A 27,641-nucleotide genomic window follows, 5' to 3' on the forward strand; every position below is an offset into this window, starting at 1 on the left:
TCTTTTAACTGGTTTTGGTGTTGAAAGGAGAAATTGTGTTTTTGCTCCCTGTGATGATAGGACCCTCCCAGAGTGACATTGCTCTTCAGCATTCTCTGTTGCTCCCAGAGATGGGTCATTCTCTCAAAGAGGATGTGATTTTCCCTCTTGGGGCCCAAACCTGAGATGCATTCCATACCCCAAGTCTGTGTGAAATAATGTTACCTAGGAGGCCCATGGCTCTCCTAGTCCTGAGAGTAGGGTGTGCTTTCTAAGCAAACCAGAGTTTAGGCCTGCCTCCACATATGAGAAGCACCGGGTCCCTGTTTCACAGAGTAAGACTTGCACAGGAGGAACAAATTAAGACTCCAACAGCAGAGTTATCAATTTGCCGTGAATGTCAGAGCTATTAATTCCCAGTAGGTACTTAAGTAGTCATTAAACGAGGTCATCAGCTGAATTCAGAGGACATCTTGAGATAAACTAGTTATTAATTTAATGTAGAATCAAAATGCTTTTATATTCTTCCACCCAACCCTGTAATACTTGGGCACGTACATTTAGTATACATAGCATGCTCTTTTGCAATTGCTCTTAACTGCTTTTTTTTTTTTTTTTAATCTTTAAAATGATCTTTTGTGTTATTTTCTGATCCTTTCTATTGTGGGAAAAACACTGGTAATGATTTTCATTTATTAATGTTCTTGCAGTCACTGTCTGTTTAAAAAAAAACTCATTCAGCTGTCAATGATGGCAGTGTAATTACAATATGTCTAATTGTGCTCTTAGAGCTTTGCAGACAGTGGGAGGAGGTGATGGAACAAGTGTGCTCTGCCCATGGTTCTAGTTCTCACTCCTTACCACTTCTCCCCATCCAACCCACACCCTCACTGAGGAATCAGTAAATAAACTTTCTGAGAACAACTATTTCCTGTTGGCAAAAGAAATAGTAATAATTTCATATTCCATGTGAATGAGTTGTTGAGGAGATTAATATATTTTAGTATATGCAGACACTTAAGTGATGTTTTTCCATTTGTATTTTAGATTCCAATTTTGTAGTGACTATTGGGGACCTCCTAAAATATTATAAACCTTAAAAAAGTTATGTGATAGTAATTGGGATCTTTTTAACCTCACCATTAGAACATAGGTTGAATCAACCCTATGAAATTCCTGTATTTGTAGGTCATACATGTTCCTATGTGGGCAATTTCATATGATTCTAATGCATTTCTCTCAGTGATTCAATGGAAGGAAGAAAATAACTTATCCTTGGATTTTTAAGTATATAACTTATTCTGTTTCTAGGTAGTATACAGGCCCAGAAGCTCCAGTGCTTAGCTGTATTTAATAAACTCAGTTAAATAGAGTGTTATACTTGTTTTAAATGAAAACAAATACCTTTTTATTTATTCTGAAACACTTGCTCAAGCTCTTTCCATTGATGCTTTTTCTAAAAGGCTTGATAAAACAATGTGAACTCTCTTAGCCAGATTGTCCGATGTTTGTTTTCATCTCTGAAGTATTATAAATAGACTCTTTGAAAACTGCAACCACAGCTTCAGAACAGAGCTAGGAGTATGTTTTTCTCTTGCTGTCTATTTTCAAAATCTAGCAGATAGATCAGACTGCTAGTGTATTTGACCTTATATAAAGAATTTAACCAATCCAAAGTGCTTTATTTATAACAACAACAACAACAAAAAAACTTAGCTACACATTGATTGTACCTTAAGAAGAGAAAATACATTGGTTTCATAGTTCTAACTGTTCACTTAATAAATATTTATTAATTTCCCTACAGAGGCATAGTTAATGACCTTTGTATAATTAATGACAATTTTATATACATTGGAACTTTTTTCTTGGAGCAATGAGGTCTCATAAGTGAACTATAGAGACCCTCTTGAATGGTATTTACACTTTACAAAATGAGAGAAATTGGTGTAATTAGTAGCTAGAAACAGTACTCATTTTTCTTATTTGAAGTTAATTGATTTCTTTAAGAATCATACCTGTTACATTTGTGACATTTTCTAACCTGCATAAAGTGGTTGGTCTGGACTGTCTTATGATAGAGTAATAAAGATTCTTACCATGGTGATAAAATGAATTTCACTTACACCAGTATCATTTTTGTTTGTTGAGGTTCATTTGCAATAGACGATGTTTTAGAGAAACTTGATGTGGTTTTGGTACAGTTTCTGCTATAAACTAGTATAGATAGTTTCTGTAAAGTAAATTTTTATTTTCAAATATTTTCCCTGGAATCAGAAAATAGCACATTCATCAAATCTAATGTATACAATTATCATAAAGTATTTTTGAATTGATACACATCATTGGTTCTGTTAGTTGTATTTATTATAATGGAATTAATTCTTTTGCTATTCCAAGGGAAAAAATGGACTTTACCCTTTGTGAATGTTTGAAAGAAAACAGAAGTGGTAGCTTTAGGATTTTAGAATTTGCATTTTTTAATTTCATTTGGCCTCAGAAACATTGAGAAGGCATTCAAGAACTATGAGCTATTCAAAAGCAGAAGTTTTGCTTATGCTCAGCAAATAGCACAGAACACCTAATAGGTATTAAGTACATGCTTAATTAATGACTAATAGTTGAGATATCATCCAGTTTCTTAGGACTTTTCCTTGGGTATCTTACAGATGATTTTTCTCCCCTCCTGAGAAAACAAATTCAGTGTACTTCAGATATTTATTAAATAATGTTTGTTTAACATTCAGCACTGAAGAAGATACAAAAAATGTCCTTAGTAGGATCAATTTTGAAGGACACCATATTCTCTTCTCTACAGCTTTGCAACTTTCTGAAGTGAAGTTTTAATTTTACATTTTATTTTAGTCAACTCTTTTTTTTTCTTCTTGCTATCCTTTTCTTTGCAGATAGTGTCCCCAGCTTTGTTTAGTATCATCAGTACACCTTAATATGCTTTTGATTATGTATTTTTTAGAAACAAACTTTTACTTTAAGATGGAATTAAGTTTACTTAAATATATACTGAAAACAATCTATTTCATATCAGTAACTGCACTGGGTTGAAGATTAACAGGGAAGGCAAAGAGCTTATAGTCTAATAAATAGTGAGGAAGGGCTGGGCGTGGTGGTTCACGCCCATAATCCCAGCACTTGGGGAGGCCAAAGCAAGCCAGCCACCTGAGGTCAGGAGTTCGAGACCAGCCTGGCCAACGTGGTGAAACCCCATCTCTACTAAAAATAAAAAAAAAATTAGCGGAGCGTGGTAGGAACCTGCCTGTAATCCCAGCTACTCAGGAGGCTGAGGCAAGAGAATTGCTTGAACCCAGGAGGTGGAAGTTGCAGTGGGCTGAGATCGCACCACTGTACTCCAGACTGGAAAACAGAGCAAGACTCCATTTCAAAAATAATAATACATAGTAATAATAATGAGCAAGATTATATCTTAAATCTGTTATTGGTGATTGTTTTTCAATTGAGACAGGGGCATAGGCACTGATTAATCAGAACAGATGTGATCAATCAGAGCACTGGTAGTCATAGCTGCATGGGGTCTTGGAGGCTCCCTATTGTGTTTTTAATTGCTAAATTTGGGAGGAAGGGTGGTTAGAGAGAAGGGAGATGGTATTTTTCAAAAGGAAGAGATCATAACTACCTGTATGGCCTTGCCACTACCTGCCAGTACAACATCAGCCTCTTTCTTAAAGCAGATAATGTGGTAAGTTCTAAAATGGGAATATGCAAAGATGCTGTGAGAGGTTCCTAAAGTAATCATAATCATGTGGATAGGGTGGGACAGAGGTCTGTGAACACTTCTTGAGAGAAGTCATCATGATTTGATACACAAAGAATATGCTGGAGCTCACTTGATAGTATGAAGGAGAAACCTCAAGGCATGTGGGAGCCATATGCTATGTACAGGCAACTCACTCTTCCTGGCGTGGAAATGGCAACTTGGGTGTGAGGAAATGAAGAGGGGAGGGGCCAGGTTATCAGGCCTTGAATGCCAGGCCGGGGTGCTCGGACTTTATGCTGAAGCACTGAAAGATTTTATGCAGAGGAACAACATAATCAGATGGTCATTTTAGAGAGATGGTTTTTGTGGGTCCAATTTGGACAGAGAAATAAAGCTGGACACAGGTCGACCAGTAGGGAGACTACTATAACTCTTCAAGGAGAAATCGTGGGGATCTTAGCTAGGATGAGAAAAAGTCAAGATCAAGGAATGTTAGGAGAAGTGGAATTCTTAGTAGTTGAGTGACTGATTAGATGTGGTTTATGAGGGAGAGGCAAGAGACAAGAAGGTTTCTGAATTGAATCTTGAGTTGGATGATTGGCCATTAACTGAGCTGGGAAATTTGCAGCTTGTGAGATTTGCCTTATAAAGATACTTAATTTAGTTTGGATGATACTGAGCTGAGGCACGTATTAATATAATAGAAGTTTTTATTTCTCATTCACACAGAACCAAATGAGTATCCCTAATTGGCAGGCAGCTCTCCTCTGTGCGGTGATTCAGAGATTGAGATTCCTTCCATCTTATGGCTCCACCATTTTCAACTTGCAGTTTACAGAAAGTAGAAGAATGTGGAAGATTGTTCTTGCAAGGTTTTATAGTCCAGCCCTGGAAGTAGTATACATCATTTTCACTTTCCATTGTTCAGAACTTATTCCATGTGACCAATTGTAACTTCAAGGAAGGCTGGAAAATGTAGCTTAACTATGAGCTCAGGAATAAAGGAACAATTTGGAGAATCAGCTAACAGGATGTGCCACAGGGCGACAGGGACACTTTTGGATATTGAAGTCTGAAACTTGGAGGAAAGACCTCAGCTGGAAACGTGGTTTTAGGACTCATTGTTTTTAGGACTCACAGGGGCAGTCCATATCATGAAACTAGTTGGGAGTCGTTCTTGGAGAACAAGTAGGCAAGAGCTGACAGAGCTGTTAATTTGGCCAACATACAGTATAAGGTCTGGGAAAAAGCATGGTGGATAGGAAACTGAAAGCCTCAATAGCAGTAGGAGGAACCAGGACCATAGAAGAACCTAATTGGAGAGTTTCAAGCAGTGAATGGAAGACATTGTGATATACCCTAGATAGATATTGGAGTGTAGTAAAGTAAACCTACAAGCTGTCTACTGAATCAGATGATTAACTGTTCGAGACATGACCGAGTAGAGTTCTCACTTCAAGGACACAGCAGAAACAAGATTTTATCTCCAAAGATTTTATCTCCCAACAGAAACAAGATTTTATCTCCAAGGATTTAGCAGAGAGGAGCCATGGAGAGAGAATGGAGAAACTGGAGCAAAGGGCCTAATTGATGGCACAGGGTCCCTGAGAGAACAGGAACAAGAGAGCTTATTAAAATAAAACTTTGAGCTTTTCGGAATACTGTTCTTTTGACATGATTTTTTGAAAAGCCCATACAATGATTAATAACTGAATTTTATTGTAAGCAATTTTCCTAACCTAACAATAGCGAATATAATATTTCTGGTTCCCTATTAGTTGGTTTACATAATCAATTCACCTGTCTTAGAAAATGCAATTAATCTTTGAAAAGAACTTTTTTTGATTTTTTTAAAAACAAAGTGTAACACAGAAAAGAGAAATACTCTCATATAACTGTGCTATAACTTTGCTATAGTAAGGTAAGTTATAAGTCTCTTATCTTGCCTAGAGAAGGAGTTTATAACCTGTTACTACATGTTTAAACAAATGTTATCTTTCTCAGTTCTCCTCTCTCCTACTCTTTAGCTAGGAGCATGCTTAGAGGACTATTTATTTTCTAGAGCATTTTTAATAATGGGGAAGACAGTTATAAAGAGGCTTACATTTGGATTGAGGTCGGTACTTAATGTTCCTATATTTAGTATGGAGCAACAAGCTCTCGTTTTATTCTTAAATCATTCTACAATTGTCTTTCCCTTTGACTTCCAATAGATTCACACATTCTACTATGGCTTTTAGCATTACTTTTAAAATGCTTTTAAAATTGTTTCCATTATTATAAATTCTTTCTCACTTAAGACGAGAATATTTAGAGGTAACATCTGTAAATGAGCCATTACTCTTTATGTACTAATGATAAAAGTGGTGGCAAGAATGATTTCATTGTGTTCCATACTTTATTTTAAACAGCATTTCACAGAACCATTGAAATGCATTCATTTTTCCTTTTTGTAAAATCCTTAAAATATCACCAAAGGTCATTTACAACTTGAATTCCTGTTTTGTTTGTAGTACAATGTAATATTTGTACTTTCATGCATTGAAGTTTTTAATGTTACTGCATTTATAGTAATTTTTCTCTTACTTTCTTTAAAATTCTAGCAGTAGGAAATAGGATCAAAGTAGGTATATTATTGATTTCAACTGAAATTTGTTTTCTAGAAAATAGTGTATCATCATATTCATCTTTTGTTTCTATTTCCTACCTTGGTGGCTGGCTTATAATAGACTCTGAGGAAATACTTGTGAATTGAGGATACTTGAATCAGCATCTTTAGAAAGGCTGTATAACTGTTGTAACAGAGCATGCGGCATTGCTAGCACATTTTATTGCAGAATCTTTCCATACTTGATATCAGGGTCAATCCTTAACAGCTAAAAGATGAGTTGGCTATGAAATGAGCATCCAGCAATCATCTCTCCATTATGCTAGCCAGAACACATTTCAGAACTAGAGTTGCATCATTTAAGAAATATATGTTTGCTGATGAGATTTTAAAGAAAGCCATTCTTTGTGTTACGTTGGCCCAATGCTTCAATCATGCCCAGAAGCTCTTCTTCATTATAGGCCTATTTTCCCCAAGTATCACTTTCCCTCTGTGACTTATTTAAAGGTATATTTTTAGCTCCTTAATCTCCCCGTTTTAATAGCTTCTTGTGTTGTATGTTGAATAGGATGTTGAATTTTGGGGAGGAAGATGAGGGATGGGGGTGGAATCTATATTCCCCTGTTTAGCTATTCCCTTAACTTGTAGTGCTGTCCTCAAAATTCTTTCCATTCATTCATTCACTCACTCATTTTATTCATTCAGCAAGCATGTTGTACCTCTGCAAAATGTCAAACAGTGTGTTGGACATCTGGATAGAAAGGTGAATTACTGCACCTAGCACAGAACCAAGCATAGTCACCTCCCTCAAGGAGCAGCAGTAAAATATCCCCTTAAGAGCCCTACTTAGATCCCCTTCTGTTGTGCAGCTGTAGCAGTTCTAATTTGACACTGAATTCTCACCCTTTCATATAACTTGGACACCACTTTAATATATTAGTCATACTAGCTTCTGTAACAAATAAGCCCTTCAGTTTTAGTGGCTTAGCACCCTTTGTACTTACTTTTTACATCATATTGGAGGGTGCAATGTGGTTCCAAAGAAGTGGGCTGTGCAATAGCTGGCCATTTAAGGACCAAGGCTGAAGGAGACTCAGCCATCTTCCAAAGTCACTTTGGATGTCAGTGTCTAGACTGCAGAAGGTAAAAGAACATGACGAATTGCATGAGAGATTTTTGTAGGCTGGAGCCTGAAAGTCACAGATATCACCTCCATTTCTTCCATTGTCTGGAACTCAGGCACATGACCACTTCTAACTGAAATAGAAATCTGGGAGATGCAAGTAGTGGGGACCCAAAAGAATACCTAGCTGATGATGCATTTCCCACTTACGTCAGGGAGTATGCCTTGTATAACCCTGTTTTGTTTTCCTGCTGGGTATAAATAGAATGATTTTTCTTCTTGTTAGTAATTGATTGTTTCAGAAATCCTTTGGGACTTGAAATAGAGGGAAACATTTTATTTTCTGTTTCCAGTACAATGAACACACTAAAACCAGGAAAATCAAATATTTGAAGGTTTTCCTGTTAACCTGCTAGAAATGCTATTAGAAAATACTGCTCTTCTCTTTCACAGTATTGCTCTTCCTACCTGACAGACTACTTTTTTGAATCCCCTCCTTCGTGAATCTCCCTGAGCTCCTTCCTTCCCTGACTGTTTCCCCAGGCACAGTCAGCAGTTGCATCCTCAGTGTTATACCTTTGTTGGTTTAATTCATTCATCCATTCACTCATCCAAATATTTATAATGGAGAGAAGGAAAGAAAGAGGGAAGGGAGGGAAGGGGAACAGTTGAAATTCACTGTGATAGCATTCATACTGAATAGTACAAGAGCGTAGGAAAAAGACACTTAGCTGTACCTTGTGATAGGAGAGAAGTGAAAATTTTCCTTTTAGAGGAAGGAAGTATAGTCTGAGTATTTTAGTATTCATAGATACTTTTCCTTCCCTAGGTAACAAGCTTTTCCAGGAGAAGAACCTTTCTTTGATCCGACTCTAGCACCCTAATATAGAGCCACACTTATGCTAGACATTCAGTAAGTTGAATTGATTGAAGATAAGTGAATACATTTATAAACTCTGTTTACTACACGTTTTCATACATTATCTCATACAGTGCTCACCACAGCTCTGTATGGTAGGACAGATATTCTTATTCCTGGTGTTTAGATAATGAACCCAAATTCAGAGAGATTTGGTGTTTTGCCATTAACTCATAGTTAACAGGATAGATCTCAGTTGTTCTGCACCTAATCTCATGCATTTTCACTCTTGGAAACAAGCATTACATTTAAGAATCAAAATAGTGCGTTAAAGGTTGTAGCATGTGCTATGGAAATGAGATGTCAAGCCAGTTGAATCTCCTTGAGCAAAGGCTATTCCCATATATTGAGTCAAGAATGTTTTTAACAAAAACAGACATTCTTGGTCTATCACGTTTTATAGTGTGTTATATTCTTTCCAGCACAGTGGTTTGTACCCTGCAGGTGCTCCATACATATTTCTAAACTAATTGACAGTAATTTAAATTGTATAAGTCAGATTCATCTAAATTGGACAGGCTTCCGTCTTGTTAGAGGCTGTTATAAGTTTTTACCTATGTAAACATTGTGTCACAGGGGATAGAATTTGCCTATGGTATATTCTAATTCAGGGGCTTTTTTAAATTCAAGGAGTTTTTAACTGTCTATCTTGGTCTCTGGTTTTCTTTGGCTGCTCCCTTTTCATTCTTCCAGAGCTCGCCCCCTCAGTCTGCCAAGGACACTATGTATAGAAGCTGAGACTGCCTGGATGTTCTTACCAAAGCAGATTGACACGTTTTATCATAGGGTTGCTTTAGTGTCTTTCGTTGTTCTACAAATCTCAAACTTTCTCATTAGAGTTTGGTAGACATTGATTGCTTCCATCTCTGACTTATGTGTATTTTGTACCATATCAGTGTTCTCTACAGAAATATTATGACCAACTTAATACATTGGCCACCAGTTTATTAGGGTTGCAGCTAAGAATGAAGGCACTGACTCTAGAAGTTTAAAGTTATGCATTTCCACATGGATGTTCTGCTTCAAACTGTCTGAAAGCAGGCTTATCTTGTAGTCTGCACTTCTCTCTTCTGCCACCCTCATCCCTTGCCCCCCAGCTATTGCCAGTGTAATGAATGAAGGGATGGCCAGATGACCAAAAATAGAATGGTAATGGTGAAATGACCCTGAACTCTGCTTCTGTGTTGTTTTTGCTTACCAAGAATATTTTTCATTTTATTTTTCTAAGAGCAAGATAAATGCCAAGTGTTAGAAAGACAGAGCCACCTTTCATATTAGCCATTACTAGAAAAACACCATTAATACCTCAGCCTACTACTACATAATGGAATTTTAATCTGCAGGAAATCCAAGAGAACTTTAGAAAGTGCCTGTAATAAAAGAGGCAGTAGTGTTGATTGTGTTTAAAAAGAAAGAAGTGGCTGTCAGGGGTGTTTGGATTTCAGTCTGATACTGTAATAATAGTAATGTCCCAGAATTCTGGAAAGGTTTTTAATTCTTTTAATTCACTGATTATCTTATTGCTAATATGTCAAGAAAATCATGTTAGCCACACTTAATAAAAGTGACATAATGTTTATCCTGAACTTTATCCTTCAACCACAGAATAATAGAATGACAGAATATTAGGTTACAGAGCATCAAGCACTAAGCAATGAAGGACAATGAGTTTTTAATGATTCTAGTATCTTATTTTTGCAAGTTAATTTTGTTCTGCCACATACGAATGAAGTGAAAGACACAGCTATTTCTTTTTTTGTTTTGCAGGGGAAGATGGTGAAAGGAATGGGAGGTGCTATGGATTTGGTGTCCAGTGCCAAAACCAAAGTTGTGGTCACCATGGAGCACTCTGCAAAGGTAACATGTATTGTTCTCCCCAAATACTGCTTTTGGAAATTTACAATAAACCAAAACCCATCCAGTATACTACCAGGCCACCTAACTGGATTTTATTTTCTCTGGCTTTCAAGGTGATAGCATTTACATTTGAGAGAAAAAGATGACAAAAACAGTTATTTATTATTTAGCTACATGGTTGTTCAACTTTGAGTGAACCCAAACATCAGGGTGTTGTTCAAATATTTGTCCTGCATACATATTAAAAGTAAAAGCTTTATATCTCCAAAGGAAGTAAAAAGATGTGAGTAGGAATGTATCAGTTCTGGTTTTAAGATGATTATAATGGTTGCTATCTGTGCGTGAAATGAAAAGCCACAACAGAACATTCATCTTAACAACAGTTATTTTCAAATGGACTGTATGGACTTTAAAGCTGTGAGGTGCCATATCCCAAAGATGTTACAAAATAACAGACTAGGTGACAGCAACTATCCTTACTCTGAAAAGTATTATACTTTTATTTTGATACATTGTTAAATATTTGAGAGCCTATTACGTGCTATGCATGCTAGGATGTGGCAGTGACCAAAACTGGACAAAAATTACTGATGTCATGGAGCTTACATTCTGTATTTTTCCTCTTCCTTCATATTGCAATAATAATAACTACCATTTTTGACCATTTCGTGTGCCAACAATATACCAAGCTCTATGTATATGAATGAGCCCATGAACTTGCTATAGATGTTCTTAGTATGTCCAGAAATGTAGCTTTAGACAGGTTAAGTAACTTCCCTGAAGTTCTGTTAGAAGTAAAGCTCTCATTAGACCTGTCGTCTCTGATTCCAAAGCCTCAGTTGTCTCACAAAGGAACTATCAGTGTAACTTTCTTCCTTGTTCCTGACTCAGTGTCTTTGAACGAACTGAGCTTAATTGCTTTCCGAACCTGAGTCCATTGCCTTCTGCTGATTTGAAAAGTTGATATTGAGTGCTTTCTTTACCTTCTTTGCCTTCTCTTCATTTTCCTTTATTCTTTATCAATCTCAGTTTTAAAATAAAATCTACCTCTTCTCACCTTGAGACCTACTAATCTGAGTGGAAATGGCAGTCATTTGCCTTCTTTTTATTTAGTGATTCAGCACTATGTAAAAGCATGAAACCAGAAGATTCTCATCTCATCTGCTTCCCCTGGGGAAGTTCGGTTGCAGAGAAATGTATGCCACAAAATGATTTGTTGTGAGAACAGCTACAAATGTGGGCTATCATAAATTTTTTAGTAAATAGTGGGAGATGAGCCGTGGTGCATAAATATGGAACAATAGAAATGGAACTAGCACAGGTGACTTCAGAGAATGGCTTGCAAAGCATCCAAAATACTTCATTTCACAGGCAAGAAGATGCCAACCATGCAGATTAAATCCAAGTCTTTTCTGGAACATAATGTCTATTTGGAAAAAACTCTTTCAGACTTTCCTTTTGTTGTTACCTTAATGTTGACACACAAAGGCACCAATGTCCAACTTATTTTAGTTTATTTTTGTGTACTCATTTTCAAAACATTAAGTCTGTATTTTGCAAATTCTTCCCCCTGCCCCCAGTCCTTTCTTTCTCCTCAGCTGGAATTTCTGATAGAGGGACATAAATGGTGCCACCAACTTCAGACTAGAAATATCTTATTAAAGCTTTCCACAGAAGCAAAATCATATTTTTTACCTCTTTTCTTCTCTCAGTGGGGAAATTAGCATTGAGTTTTAGAACAGCATTGGAATCAGGTATTTTTCCATAGATAGCTTCATTTGAACAACGTAATAGAAAATGTACTTCTGATTAAAATAATAGTAATGATTTATTCACACTTAATAGTTAACCTTTGAAAACTCATGAACAGTTTCTCTTACCACCTCCACATTTTGCTTGTGGCCCTCAAATATGTACCTGCTACTGTTTTGAGCACCTGGACTCATTGTTACCGGCCCAGCTCAAGGGAACACAAGTAATTCTTTTATTTCTTTTTTTTTTTTCTCTCTGAGACAGAGTCTCACTCTGTCTCCAGGCTAGAATGCTGTGGTGCAATCTCGGCCCACTGCAACCTCCAACTCCCTGGTTCAAGCGATTCTCCTGCCTCAGCCTCCTGAGTAGCTGGGATTACAGGTGGGCACCACCACGCCCAGCTAATTTTTGTATTTTTAGTAGAGACAGGTTTTCACCTTGTTGACCAGAATGGTTTCAATCTCCTGACCTCGTAATCCACCAGCCTAGGCCTCCCAAACTGCTGGGATTAAAGGCGTGAGCCACTGCACCTGGCTGGAACCTGCTATTTCTTTTTTGCGTCTTTTACTCTTGTTAAAAGTTGAGAAGAGCTGGAAAAGAGGGAAGAGAGGTTTTTCACTCCTGGTAACCTTTCCAGTTAATGATCTGTTCTTTTAGACATACCAGGTAACTTCTGCTGCCTTATGATTAAGTGTACAGCCTGGAGAACTAATCTCTTGAGTTTTATAAGACATGGAAGTAAAGTTTTCAAAGAAGGATTAAAACCCGAGAAATACAGTCTTGTATTCTTGTGCTGCTATTTTTTTTTTTTTCTGTAAGTGGATGAGCTATTAACTTGTTTTTGGGTGGGGCTACATTTTTCCTTATCTGTGGGGTTACAGTTACAGGTTGTTTATAAATACAGCATTGCCTGACCTTGTAAAAATATGTTTTTTCATTATTGTTTTAATAAGACAAAGGAAACCTTTACAACCAGTTGCTGCCTTTAGTTCAAATCCACCAGCTTCTAAAACCTGAGACCTGGCTGGTGCTGCTCTGGAGTAATACCCGCCCTCAGTCTACCTCTGCAGCGTATGTCAGGTGCACGGGTCAGACTGGCATGGTTACTTGATTTTCATGTAAGCCTAGACATCAGGGTTCCAGGCAAAGTTTTGAAGTAGGCAAAGTTTTTTTGGTGTCCAGCCACTTTCTTCTTAAGCTTCTTTTTCATTTCTAGGTATGTCTTATCTTCTGCCCTCTAAAAATGGGAAGAAAGGAAAGGAGTAACAATCTGAGTCCTTACCAGGTGGAGGTGCTGTGCTTGGCACTGCCATGGTAATCTCATTGACCACCGCCCCGAAGTACGGTTGGGATATGGGTATTAAGAAGCTTATCCAGGAAAGTGACAGAGCTGGAGTTGGATTCAGTGTGATGCAGCCTGTGTTCATGCGGCACCATGCCACGTCCTCACAAAGCTACCTCTGCATCAGCAGCCCAACCGCATCTGCCCTTTCAGGAAGCTTCAGGTTTTTTTTTTTTTTTTTTTTTTTTTTCATTTTCCCTGGACAATGCTCCCTCTGCTTAGGTGAGACTAATATCAGCAACGTATTTAAAGGAAAATATTCCAAAAATCTAATTATATCTTCTAGTACCTATCTCCATTCCTTTTTGCGTTAAACTCCTCCCTGTTTTATCTGGGCAACAGATAAACCCAGTGACTGGCTACATTTCCTAGCCTTTCTGTGCATAAATACATCCATGCTACCAAGTTTGGGTCAGTGGGATTTGAGTATGTATGATGTGTGTGATTTCTGAGGTATGTCTTTAACGTTAAAGCCAATCACATTAGATTTCCTGCGCCCCCTCTGTCTGATAAAGGCCTTGACTGCAGCAGCAGCCTTGGGCACAAACTTGTAAACCATGTGCTGTGGGTTGTAGAGCTGCTTCCACCAACTTTCATCCATAGATTCCCCATTCCTTCCTTTATGGGTTCCCTACAGAACTCTTTATAATGTCCTCTGCTCTGCAGCCTTCTCAGGTGCCATCTAAATCTTTGGTACCAACTGCTATTTTTTCACTCAGTGGCTCCTTAATCATTTTTCCACACCAGAGTCTTCTGATGAGCCCTAGAACTATATTTCTAACTTCCTATTAGACAACTCCACCTGGTTGTTCTACAGCCACCTCAGCTGCAACAAATTTTGCCAACTTAATCATCATTCCCCCTAAATATGTTCTTCTGCTTATTTGGCCCAATTAGAGAAGTGATGATCTCCCAGCTCTCATTTGGCAGGGCATCCATGGTCCCTCTCTGACCCTATACCTCCGTACACCAAGCACTATAAATATTGCATTCACATGACTCTTGCAGTCTGCTCCCCACTATATATTTCTACTCTGTTTATCCCTGTTAAGGCCCCCTTTACATCTGCATAGATCACTGTTGCAACATTCCAAAGGTCCCTGACTGCTGACTGCCCCTCCCTCCTGGTAATCAAGCACACGCTGCCAGACTCACTAGTCTAAAACTAAAGCTGGATGGAGTTGTTGCTATTTAAAATCCTTAAACATAGTCAACACTGCTTGGTTCTCCTTAGCCCATCTGCCTTTGCGATTGGCTCCCCAGCAGCCTACCTCATCCTTGCCCCCAGAACTTAAGGTCTGCTAAGATCTACAGAAAGGCATCATAGCGTTTCCTGTTCTTAGGTGTTTCTATATTCAGTCCCCATTCCTTTTTTATTTGGCTTATCCCTACCTCTGTAAAATCACAGATGAATGAGCTAATGTTTTATGAATGTGCTGGTTTAGTGCCTTCTGCTTCTAGACATTATGAATGACCAAAGGAATATTCTTTGATGTTTTGTTTTGAATTTTGGTAAAATTACCTTATGAGTGTGTTAATTTACTTGTTTATGCAGACATAAAATATTTACTGAGGACCTACTATGTGCAACGTATTATCATAGACTCTGAGGAAATAAAAGAGATGTGGTCCTTCAGGCAGCTCAGTCTTATGGGGATAGAGTCATGTAAATCAGTACGTAAGATGAAAGGCGAGCAAAGCAGAGCAAAGCAGAGCCTGCAGAATCCAGCACCTGATTCCCAGTTCTGTTGTTGGGGAGCAACAAAGAGGCTTCCCACGGGATGTACAGAGTATTTGCAGGAGATCTGAGGGATAGAGCAGCTTGACAGGGACTAAGTGGTGCAGGAAATAAGAGAATAGACAGTGGTGTGTGGAAAGATGGTGCATGTTAAGATGAGTTTGTGTCCTTTGTAGGGACATGGATAAACCTGGAAACCATCGTTCTCAGCAAACTGACACAAGAACAGAAAAGCAAACACCATATGTTCTCACTCATAGGCGGGTGTTGAACAATGAGAACACATGGACACAGGGAGGGTAGCATCACACACTGGGGTCTGTTGGGGGGAAATAAGGAAGGGACAGCAGAGGGTAGGGAGTTGGGGAGAGATAGCATGGGGAGAAATGCCAGATATAGGTGAAGGGGAGGAAGGCAGCAAATCACACTGCCATGTGTGTAACTATGCAACAATCTTGCATGTTCTTCATATATACCCCAAAACCTAAAATGCAATAAAAAACAATTAGGTCCCTCTTGTCAGAGAACAAAGGAAAAAAGGTTTGCGTGGGAAAAAATACACTCACCCTTAAACACATACAGTGGCCAGAGTGATTTTTGTTTTCCAAAATGTAAATGGGATCGTGTTACTTCATTAGCTCAGAAACCTTCAATGGCTTCTCATCTCACTTAAATTCAAGTCCAGAGTCCTTACTATTGTCTCCAAAACTTCCATGGTTTATTGACTCCACCTGCTTTGCCACCCAACTACCTCTCTGAATCTGTTACCTCTGTCACCCACTTAACTTCACCCCTACTCACTTGCTGAAAGTTTCTGGAATATTTTAAGTATCATCTTGCCTTGAGACCTTTGCATTTGTTATTCTTTATGCCTAGAATGCTTTTCCCCAGATATCCACATGGTTCACTCCCTCACTTCACTCAGACTCAAAATACCAGAGAAGCTTTCTCTAACTACCTTATTATATACAACAGAAGTCTTCCCTCTTTGGATAATCCTTCATCCCCCCTTCTTTAGCAGAATGCAAACTCCTTGAAGACAGGTGCTCTGTTATAAGCATCAAGTAGAATAGAGCCTTATGTACATCACGGCTCAATACATACTTGTTGAATTAATTTTTCAAATAATCCACCTTGAACATATAGAAAGGACTTCTAACCTTTCCAAGTTGTTACATGCTTCTGTCTCCATTTTATCATTATAACACTCTCATGAGATTGGTCTTGATATTTTCTTTCTAGAGACAAAATTTCATAGAGGTTAAGTAGTCCGATAAAATAAAAAGAAAAACCAAGCCTAGAGTCCATGCATTCTGCCTCTGGGCTTCCTTTTTCTTTTGTTAAGCTTTTCTGCTGGCAAGCACCATTACCACTAACAACATGAAGAATCTGTTTTGTTCTCAATATCATGTACTGGAAACATGTTCCTGAGTATAACTTTCAGAGCACAAAAGCAAAGGAATTCAGTTATTGTTACCATTTACTGGCAACAAACAAAGCTTGGTTTCTTATTTTGGAGACAAAATGAGACCTCTATTTCTAAAACAAGTTTAGATATTTTTTATTACAGCAGGAGGTCTGGATTCGGAAGGGATAAAAAATAGTTGTTATGAAATTGAGAATAAACCTTGTGAAGAATGGTTTTTTATTTTGGATTACCTTAATCTTATTAGCATTAAAAAGTATACTCCTATATAGCTTCCCTCACTCTCTCCTGGCTTGTGCTGCCTTTGTCATATAAACTGTAGCTATCTTTGTAATCATCTGCCCATCAGAACATATTTATAATTGTTTTATGCAACTGTGTTTATAATCTCGTAAAGGAAGTGTTATATTTATGTATGTACCTTTCTGTGTACCTATGTTCCCGTTTAGGCAACCTTTTATATTTATCTTTGCCTGCTGTTTTTTCTTTTCCTTGATTCAAATTATAGTCAAGTATCCTTTCATTTTAGCCTTTAATTTGTGTCTGATAGTGCAGGTCTCATAGAGATTTGAAAGCTATCTTATCTTGACTTCACTTTTTGTGGAGAAGAATTATAAAAGGTAAATAGAGTTTATTAATCCTGTTTATTTTGGATGAAATATATTACCAAAAACCAACAAATATGAAGGGTTTTTAAGGAAAACTCTTTTTTGGAAGACATTCTTCAGATAATTTTCAGCAACATTGAAAAGTATCTCAAAATAAAAGTATTCTTTTGTTAGGAGAATTCATAATTAATAAGTTTCAGCTGGCTTAACTTTTTTCCCATTTACAAAAGCTTATAATTCTTTCCTAGCTTTAATTAGGATATATAGTAGCCAGGTTCTGTTTGGGGAAAAAAATGTCACCTTTAAACAATATCAATCCTTACATGCTTTTGCCTTTTTATTTCTTCTTTATGATAGAAATGCCTGCAAAAAAGTTATGGGAGAAAAAAGCAGAACACAGTCCAATAACTAATAAAGCTCTTTAAAATGTCTCACAGAATTTAATTAAGCTTATCACTTTAAATTCTATAACTTTGCATTTATGTGCACAAGTATCCACATTTTCTAAAAGAGAAAGGAAAATGAAAGCTAACAGAGGCTTTCTAAGGTACCACAACACTTCATGAATGAAAAGACAAGATAAAGTAATTACTGCTGACTTCTGTACTCTACCATCTGGAGGTGAGAGATCATAGGATCTTAGAAAAAATAAGTTTGTCTGTGATAATGATTGTTATGATATAGTGTATAAGAAAATGGACCTTCTATTCAAAGATCTCAAAACCCTGAAGACTGTTTTCAGGGAAGTGACTTGCTGTATCAACTGTTTCATTTGGCTAGTCTTTCCCTTGAGAATATCCCTGTAACCAGAAACTTTTATTGCCTCTATATATTACCTCCATGTATCATTTGTAATAGCAAATGTTCTCTGCTTCTAAGTTAGCTGAGTCTCTCCACTGAAGTTCTATATGAATTGTTGAAAACCCTATACAGGTGCTGTATAGAGGTCAATCATATCCCGTGAGGACAAACACAGTGTGAGTAATCTTATTCTGTCCTTTTATTCTGTGTACCTGGATTTCTATTTATCAAATCCCATTCTTTTCTGTTTAAAAAAATTAATTTTTTAAAGTTTTTGTGGGCACATAATAGGTGAATATATTTATGGGGTACAGGAGATATTTTGATACAGCCATGCAGTGGGAAATAATCACACCATGGAGAATGGGATATCCATACCCTCAAGCATGTATCTTTTGTGTTACAAAAAAATCCAGCCACATCAGCTGTAGTGACGTGACAGTCATGTATTTTGTAATACAGCATTTTCTAGTATTAAGTCTGTGGAGTGTATATATGTGGAATGCTTGATTTAAGCATTGGGATTAGGTGGGGGAAGGAAGGAGCAAAGGTGTTGATAATCAGGCTTCATCCACGGTATTTTGGCAAGCCCAAAGAGAGACCTGCCATTGGCTTCCTTGTTCCACCAGACAGAGTATTTAATATTCTCTTGTCACATTCAGGCTTTGTAGTCCTTCTTTTCAGCAAATTATAGCAAGTGCCTTTAAGCTTTAAACAGGAGCAGGTGGAAGAGGTAAAATAACTAATTCACTGTTTCTCTCTTTACTTTCACATTTGTATGTTTTGTGCTACAGTCCTGAAGTGTCTTTGCTCCTTCCTTTTACCACACCTTTATCTGTCTTCCCAAAGTCTTATAAGCCCCATCATGTGCTTCTTCTACCTGTGCTGCTTCTGGTGAGTTTGGAGACGCTAGGAAAGTACAAGTACATATCTTAGAACTATAAAGCAGCCTCTAGTTGTCCACAGACATTAGTCACATGGCATTTTATAGCTCCCTTCTGGAGTTCCTTGAATTAGAAATTCAGCCTTTATTGATCACTGTGGTTTGCCTAATGTTCTACTCATGACTGTACATACGAAGAAAAATAGTCTTAGCTTAATGAGCTCAGCATCTAGTGGGGGTGGTGGCAAGAGGTCAACAATTACGACATGTGAAGGAAGGAGGAATCACAAGAATACCCAAGAGGGCCACAGACTGGGGACCCCATGGGACACGGGACTGCAGCACCAGATGAGGATGCTGGATGAAGGTTTTCCTAGGGAAGATGGTGTCTGAGCCAAGTCCTGAATAGGAAGCGTGTTGCTGTTTGAATCTGGGGTGACGGGGTATGTGGTGGTATGTGTTCCAGGTAACAGGCAGCATGAACAAAGGCTGAAAGTCTTGATCTTTTTAGGAACAGCAAATCCCAGAACTTACCTTCTGTGTATATGATTATTACGGCTTTGCCAAAGAAAGTCCCTGAGAGAAAAAATCTGTGCATGCGCGTGTGTGTGTGTGCGCGCGCGCGTGCGTGTGTTGCAGCCACATTTAACAAGCACTTAATAGAAAAGATGAGTGTAAAATGAGGTTTTGTATAAAGCACAATCTTAAAGATTTCAGGTAAAATGTGTTAACATGAAATGCAAGAAATCATTCTGTTGTGATAAAGTTGGGATTAAGTTCATTGTGATAACATGAAACTTATTGTTATGATAGCAAAGGGATTTATTACTATTTAACTAGAGTTGTTTAATTCTGCAGAACTTAGGCCCAGGATTTTATTCAGATGTCTGAAGAATCAAAGAGATCACCATGAAGCAAGCAATAGAAAGTACTAGAGTGTTTAGTCACTGGAAAATGGTGAATTATCCTATGTATTGCTCAAGGCCTGTAAGTGCTGCAGGAGAAGTCAGGAGCCTCAGGACTAGTCAAAGTTGTTTATTTGTTTGTGACCAGGTCTCTCTGTTGTACAAGCTGGAGTGCAGTGGCATGATCATAGCTTATTACAATCTTGAATTCCTGGGCCCAAGCAATCCTCCTACCTTGGCCTCCTGAGTAGCTGGAGGTACAGGCACACATTGCCACACCTGGCTAACTTTTAAAATTTTTGTAGAAATGGGGTCTTGCTATGTTGCCTGGGGTGGTCTAGAACTGCTGGCCTCAAGTGATTCTCCCACCTCAGCCTCCCAAAGTGCTAGGATAAGAGCATTTTAAATGCTATGCTTTGTATCTATGCCTCTGCCTTTTCTGACAACTCTTCATGGGGAAGGAAAGAAACACAATATAAACATGAAGGAGATATGAGTAACTCTGGATATTTGCACATAGATTCAACCCATCCTAGTTTATTGCAGTTTCAGAGCATTTCATTTGATTCCTACAATGTTCAAGTAAGGAGGATAAGGTAAAAGGTAAGAGAGAACTTTGGCGCAAAGAATTTAAGGAACCAAAAAAACTGTTAAATGGCAGAATTAAGACTACAAACCTGGTCTTTGGACTCCTAATAGAGTGCTTTTCACTGGTACAACATAATGCATTCCTTTATTAGGATTTATTTTTAAATGCTAAAAACTCAACACTTGTTCCTCCTTTGTGAGTCACTAATATATGCAGCTGCCATAGCACACTGTAGGGCTCAGCCCAGCATGGTTAGAATAGACTGCTGATGTGGGAGCTAGTCATATTTTGGTTTCATAGCTAACCTTTTATTGAATATTGAAATTGTGACATTTTAAAATCTTTCTGCATCTCATTTTCTTTTTCCTGGATCTGTGTTATGTCTTGGCACTATAAATGTGAATGGAATCATCTAGCTCCATTGTACTAACTGCAGGAATACATTTAATGCCAGTTTCTTAGGCGAGCCATATGGTTTGCCCCCATATTTGTATTGTGTTTTCACTAGTTTTGTATGTCTCAGGAATTGTATTTAGGCCATTTTCTACATAATCCTGTGTCAGACTTCTTATAGGAACTTAATTTCCTGGCAGGTTAGAGAAATGCTAATTATGGATTGTATAAAAACAATACCAGCTAACATCCATTGAGCACTAAGTGCTGGACCCTTGCATTTCATTTAGGCCTTACACAAATCTTGTGAGGTAGGGTGGATGGGGAAGCATGGGCATGTGGCCCTTACAGAGACAGTGTAGGGGATGGCCAGGTTTTACACACAGGTCCTTTGGCTCTGGTCCCACATTTAACCAGTATGCTCCAGTGTGTATGCAGAGAATGGTCTAGAAAAGGTTCTCTGTTGGTAGGACACAGCCAATTCTGTCAGTTGAAATCCTTGATTCCTCCTAAAATGAAGTTGGTTGTTCATTAAAATCCAAGTGACTGCTTTCACGCCCGATGTAGATCTTGCTCAAATAATGAGAACCAAGTAACAGCTCCTTGCAGAAAATGTTCTTCTGCAAGGGGCTGGCAGATAGTTCACTTTGTTTGAAGTCAGGCCCAGCATTCGTTGTGACATACCTAGAGTTATATTAAATGTAAGGAGACCTGACAACTGTAGAAGTTTGAATATTCATCATTAATTTCAGCTGTTTAATTTAGCTTCTGTGTCATGTGCAGAATCTTAAAAGAAATCTTAAAAGAAAAATAATTAGAAGTGAAGTGAAAATGGGGCTTTATTTCTGCAACTGTAAATTTTCTTATACAGTAAGATCCAGAAACTTATGAATTGTTTTAAAAGATGTTATGTCTATCTACTTCATTCATATATATTTAGCACCAGTTTTGACTAAACTAAGGTAATAGTTTTTTTTTAATCTGTCCAAGATCCCCAATAGACTTCCTTTTCTCTTCCCATTCATTCTTACATGCATTTATTCAAAAACTACTGAATGTCTTTTATGCCTTGCACTGGCTTAAGTACACTAAAGCCTTTTCATTACTAGTGCATTGCTGAGTTGTCAGCTTATCACAAGGGATAAAATCTTAATGAAGCCCACCTATCTGAAATTCATTGCCTCTGCCTATGTAGTTGGTCTGACACCAATTTTGGAAGAGATATAAACTAGACAGTAGGTGCGATTTTAAGCAGGTAAAACATTGAGATGGCTAAAGATGATGGTGGTGTCACATGTGGTGCATTAGATCCAAAAGAAAGCAATAGAAGCATTTTGTGATTTTTGGAGAAGATCTAGAATTTGTTACAGTAGCTGTCAGCCCCAAGAAAGACAGCTATTTTGCTCCTGGTGCTTGACTCTTAAAAAGTAGCTTAGTCATAAACAGAAGAAAATGAACTAAAGATTAGATCCTCAGAGCCAATGTTTCAACTATGTTCCTCAAACGTGCCTCAGAGGACAGTTCTACATTGTAAGTGGGAGGAAGGGCTGGAGGGGGAAGTCAATGGAAGACATTTTTTCCACTTTTAATTTTTCTTAAGTCCTCCTCTGCCACAATAGGAAATCAGTCTAAATACTATCTACAATTGATTAATCAAGAAATAGCATGGTAAACATAATATTTTAAAAGTGGATATAAGAAGAAAATGTACAGAAACATAGAAGAAAATGCAAAAAAAAAACCCAAAAACCCGCTAAAATGGATTCCAGTTAAGAGCAAGTCTAAGAGGAGGAAAGGGAGGAAAGGCACTGCTGTTTTCCATAAATATATTACTTTTTTTTAATAGATAAAGTATTTTTTAGAAAGAGGACTTACACATTTGTGTTCTGTATGTGCTTTGCATCCTGGGCAGATATCTTTGCTTTTTTTTTTTTTCTTTTGTTTTTTTTTTTTTTTATCTTTGAGACAGAGTCTCGCTCTGTTGCCAGGCACCAGGCTGGAGTGCAGTGGCGCAATCTCGGCTCACTGCAATCTCCGCCTCCCGGATTCAAGCAGTTCTCCTGCCTCAGCCTCCCGAGTAGCTGAGATTACAGGTGGGCGCCACCACGCCTAGCTAATTTTTATATTTTTTAGTAGAGACGGGGGTTCACCATGTTGGCCAGGATGGTCTCGATCTCTTGACCTTGTGATCCGCCCACCTCAGCCTCCCAAAGTGCTGGGATTACAGGCGTGAGCCACCGCGCCCGGCTGCTCATGTTTTTTAAGGAGACCATTCCTTGGAAGGGAGAAATAGACAGGATATTAGTGAAATTTCACATCAAATGACACAAGGCTGAGGCTTGAGAAGTCAAATTTCTGGCAGGGTGCTTCCTAACTAAATCATTTCTGCCTTTGGCCATTTATCGGCATTCTCTAAAGTATTTCAAGGACAGAAGCTGCCTCCAAAAAAAATAGTAAAAAACATAACTGTGCAAAAATTCCGAAACAGGCTGTACTTAGGAGACAATTTCTCTGATAGTTCCTGTTTATCTTATACCAATTCTAAATAAAAATTGCTTCCTAACTATTCTTTTTGATGTTTTCTTTTTAAAACAGGGAAATGCACATAAAATCATGGAGAAATGTACGTTACCATTGACTGGAAAGCAATGTGTCAACCGGATTATTACTGAAAAGGTAAAAAGCACTTTTTCTCTTACTTTCTCTACTATCTACTACTACCTTTTAAGTAAGCATTTTTAGAAATTTTTGTTACCTTCTGAGAGTGTATTATACCAGTAGTCATAGGATTAATTTAGCCTATGGGCAGAAAGAATAGGAAAACTCATCAATTTAATGTTTCTAAATGTAGAATTCTTTATGTGCAACCCACTGGAAACATACACACAAAATTGAATTATTGTCCTTGATGACTTTGATAGTGTGCTATAATCAGAGAATAGCTTTATTGATCTTTATATTTTGACTATTAAAGTGTCAGGCTGGATGATGATATATGCAAAGTTATGAATATTTCTACGTTTTCTAAATCACAAGTGCAAATTTTTGGATTTCATTTTAACAAATTCAGTGTAAGTTGGGTTTTTAATTGTTTCAGTGCAAATCATCGTATAGGCCCTACAGTAAGCCAAGAAATGTATTCAGTTTCTTGCATGATTTCTGCTTTCTTTTATAGAGTGGGGTTTCAAAACACACGATGCCTCTCTAGATTCTTCTTACTAGATGGAACATGATGGTCAGTAGTACAACTGAAAGCTGCTCAGACCAGAGGAGCATCACCAGCAGCTGCCTGTAGTCACCCTTCTGACTAAGATTTGAACCTAGTATGTGGGAATGACTTAAAGCTTATAAGTTAGCTGGGAGGGTGTGTTTTCTTGATTCAGTACCTTGAAGAAGTCACAAAACAGAATTATGTATATCAGGTTCTTTTAGTGCTGTTCCATTTGCCAAGAACAATAGCATTAGTGTCTCGGCATTAATCTGACTCACTAACCTAATTGAGGTGTGAGCACAAACACCCTAAAGCAGGCTTTGAAGTGGACTAGGAGTCTTATTATTCCCAGAAACCACTTTTAAGGGAGGTTCTGTCCTAAATGATGCCTTCCCAGGACTGCTTATGTGGAATGCCATGAAGGTAACATACAGAGAAGAATACGTAGATAAAAGGGCAGAATATTTTATCCCACCATCTATTCTGAATCTTTACCATTTCTTGAATCCCCTGAAAATTATGAACAGGGCTTGTTGAAAATAATCTATTACTTTGAAGATAAAAGCAAAGAAATATTTGACCCTGTTGTTTGTTTGCTTTTAAATAAAGTGGTAGTCCTTCTAAAGATCATTCCAGAAACGTTCTTTCCATGGGTCCTCTCCTCCTTCCTTCAGCCCTCTCCTTACCTTCACATGTGCCCTACCCTTGTTCTTAGCAGTTCAGTGCTTCTACCTGCCATACCTCCTGATCCTCAGCCTCCCCAAATACTGCCTGTCCTTTAAACCTTTGCAGTTTCCCTCTTCACGATGAAGAGGTTTTGCACCATTTTAGCACACAACAATTTATTTAGCCCACTGTTCATTTTGGCACTCATAATCTAATGTATTTTTATGCTATAACTTACATTGTTATTTAACTTTACTATCATTTTAAAAACTTTTGAACCAGACTGTTCCCAACAGTGGGTTACAGAAAGGAGGAAAGCAAAGCCTGTGTCCTGTAGTGGAAGAAGGGTGAGACACCAAACATCCAGCATTGCCAGCAGTCAGAGCAATTGACTAGATAAAGGCCGTATGGAGACATACCCCAGATGCTAATCTAGGGACATGGAGAAAAGCTGCCCAGTAGTGTGGGCAGAGGTGTCAGGGAAAGCTTTTTGGCGTTATTAAATACAAGCTTTTAACATGTCTTGCAATGCATTTCATGGTACGTACCTTTTCTCCTCTGGCATATTTCTCTCTGCTTTAACTTTTCCCTATTGAGCTATACTGAAATGCTTTGAACTACGTTCCATTCCTCCCCAGACCATCTTCTTTTGAGACTTTGCACATCCTCTTTCTTTCTCTGGAACATTCTTCCCACCCCATCCATCTGGCTAATTTCTGGTCATCCTTTATATCTCAGCTATATATTTCTCTTACAAGTCTTCCCTATCCCTCCCCAAATCTTCTGGGCGCTTCTCTGAATTCTTTTACTATCCGAACTTAGCATAATCCGCTATATTGAAATAAACTCTAATCTCTGCCTGTCTCATTTGCCGCTGTTGATCTAATGTTTGGCATAGTGCCAACCCAAACTCGGAGAATACTGTGCTTTTCTTGCTGAGAAAACTGGATTGAATGGTGAGCCTCGAAAGATCAGTAGGAATTTCGTGGGTTTTTTTTTTTTTTTTTTTTTGACTCTGTCACCCAGGCTGGAGTGCAGTGGCATGATCCAGCTCACTGAAACCTCCATCTCCGAAGTTCAAGTGATTCTTCTGCCTCAGCCTCGTGAGTAGCTGGGACTACAGGCATGCGCTACCATGCCTGGCTAATTTTTTTCGTATTTTTAGTAGAAATGGGGTTTCACCATGTTGGCCAGACTGGTCTCAAACTCCTGACCTCAGGTTATCTGCCTGCCTCAGCCTCCCAAAGTGCTGGGATTACAGGCGTGAGTCACTGCCCCCAACCTAGGAATTTCATAAGTTAAAAGAAAAACAACAAAGAACTTCTGGAAAAAGGGAAGAATTATGCAGAGTCACACAAATGTGAAGAAAATGTGGCTTGTCCTAGAACCTGCGAGTGGAACTGGCTGGAGCAAGGGCATGGCTGGATCCTGAAGGCTGAGGTAGAAATGACAGTGAGGGGTCAAGTCATGGAGGCGTGTAGATATCTTGTTAAGAACAAGGGTCTTATAAGGAAGGCAGTAAGGAACCCTTCAGCGAATTCTTTTTTTTTTAGGTTGGGGACACAATAAATTAGATTTGCATTAGAATAAAACACTGTAAGCTTTTATGAGGAGTCAGGAGAAAGAGATAAGGCAGAAGCCAGTTGAAAGGATCCATAGATTTAGGCAAGAAATCTCAAGATTCTAAGCCATGGGACAGATGGAGAAATTTGAAAGAGATTTAGGAGATGGACTCAACCTAATTTGATTAATTGCACATTGTTGGTAGGACAGAGATGATTCCTAAGCTTTCTGACTAGAGAGGATAGTTTACCTGTGTATCCTTTAGGAAGTCCAGGACTGCAGCCTCCTGCAAAAGGGGGAGGATAATGCAAGACATGAATAGCATCAGTTTGGACAGCCTCAATGTGATATTCCTGGGAATACCCAGTCAGAGATTACAATAAACAATTGGAGATTTGCATCTAGAGCTCACAAGAGAAGTCAGTTGTGAGAGTCATTAATATATGGGGATAACTGGAGCCTTGATAGATGACATTGTATAGCAAGAATGACTAAAGAGAAGGGCATATATGTCTGGAACTTTGGGTACCTCAAGGAAAGGAATGTTGCGTGTTTATTGCTGTGCTCTGTGCATAGTGGGTGCTCAATAAATACTTGTTGAATGAGTAATAAGCATGCAGTGCCATTAAGGGCAAATAATGTGTCCAGCCCTCATTAACAAGGGACTAGAATGCCATTATCAGATCCAGAGAAAATTCCATCCAGTTGCCCTTTGAAAGAGAATTTGGATAATGCTATGACCCTGATTTCCAGTTTTGAGCAGTTAGAATGAGGTAATGAAAGATGCCCTTCCACATCGGCACGTGGGCTGTGATTAACTGTTATCTATAATGCAACATTTTGTCGTGGTGATAAAGTAATTAACATTTATCTCTTAGACAAAGTACTTTCAATAATCTTGATAGTTGAACAATTGATTGTGGCTTTTAGGTTTTAGTACCCATTTTTGTCAAGTTTTTGTTTGCACCTTATATCACTAAACGGAAAGTTTTCTAAATATTTCAAAAGTAAGTTTCCTTTTTTAAATTATAGATACTTGGCTTCCTAATATATCTAATTAAGATTTGATAGATATGTTAACAAGGTTTTATTAAAGCAATAAGTCAATTTGCCATAGATTTATTCTCTGTGATTACTGAAGCCTTAAATTTATGATGCCACAGTTATCTTCTAAACCATTTCCATGCCTGTTCTTAATAACATAATCCAGATGCTCTTTTTTTCTTATTTGTTCTATTTTTATATATTGACGGTTGTTCAGAATGCAAGAAAAAGCAAATCATATGAATAGTGCTCCAGACACATTTTCTGCAAAGAAAGTGTTCATTAAAAAAAAAAAATTAATTGTCATTTTGGAATGAAGCAAGCTAATGAGTATCCAAACATTCCTAAATTATCCTTTTTTTTTTCCTCTTGAAACACACATTTCTGCCAAAAAAAAAAAGTTTTTGGAACATAAAATGTTCAAGCAAAAGGAAAGTTTACTGAAATATTTCATCTTATATTTCAACTATCTTTTCCAGTAACATCAACCAGGGTATCTGA

General features: G+C 38.0%; 1 protein-coding gene across 3 annotated transcripts in view; it reads left to right on the plus strand.

Annotated features, from left to right (window-relative positions):
* The window catches only part of OXCT1 (3-oxoacid CoA-transferase 1), a 139,755-nt gene that overhangs the window by 103,017 nt on the left and 9,097 nt on the right, over positions 1–27,641 (plus strand). For 2 of the 3 annotated variants that reach the window (XM_032278854.1, XM_032278858.1), the window contains 2 exons: positions 10,130–10,219; positions 23,252–23,332. In XM_032278854.1, the coding sequence (XP_032134745.1) occupies positions 10,130–10,219; positions 23,252–23,332 (171 nt within the window). Of the gene's footprint in view, positions 1–10,129; positions 10,220–11,332; positions 11,352–23,251; positions 23,333–27,641 lie in introns of those variants that run through there. The other variant, XM_032278857.1, reaches the window with a different exon arrangement.

The sequence above is a fragment of the Sapajus apella genome, unplaced genomic scaffold, assembly GCF_009761245.1.
Source record: "Sapajus apella isolate SASKATOON/1434 unplaced genomic scaffold, GSC_monkey_1.0 scaffold11, whole genome shotgun sequence".
NCBI classification, from domain to species: Eukaryota; Metazoa; Chordata; class Mammalia; order Primates; family Cebidae; genus Sapajus; species Sapajus apella.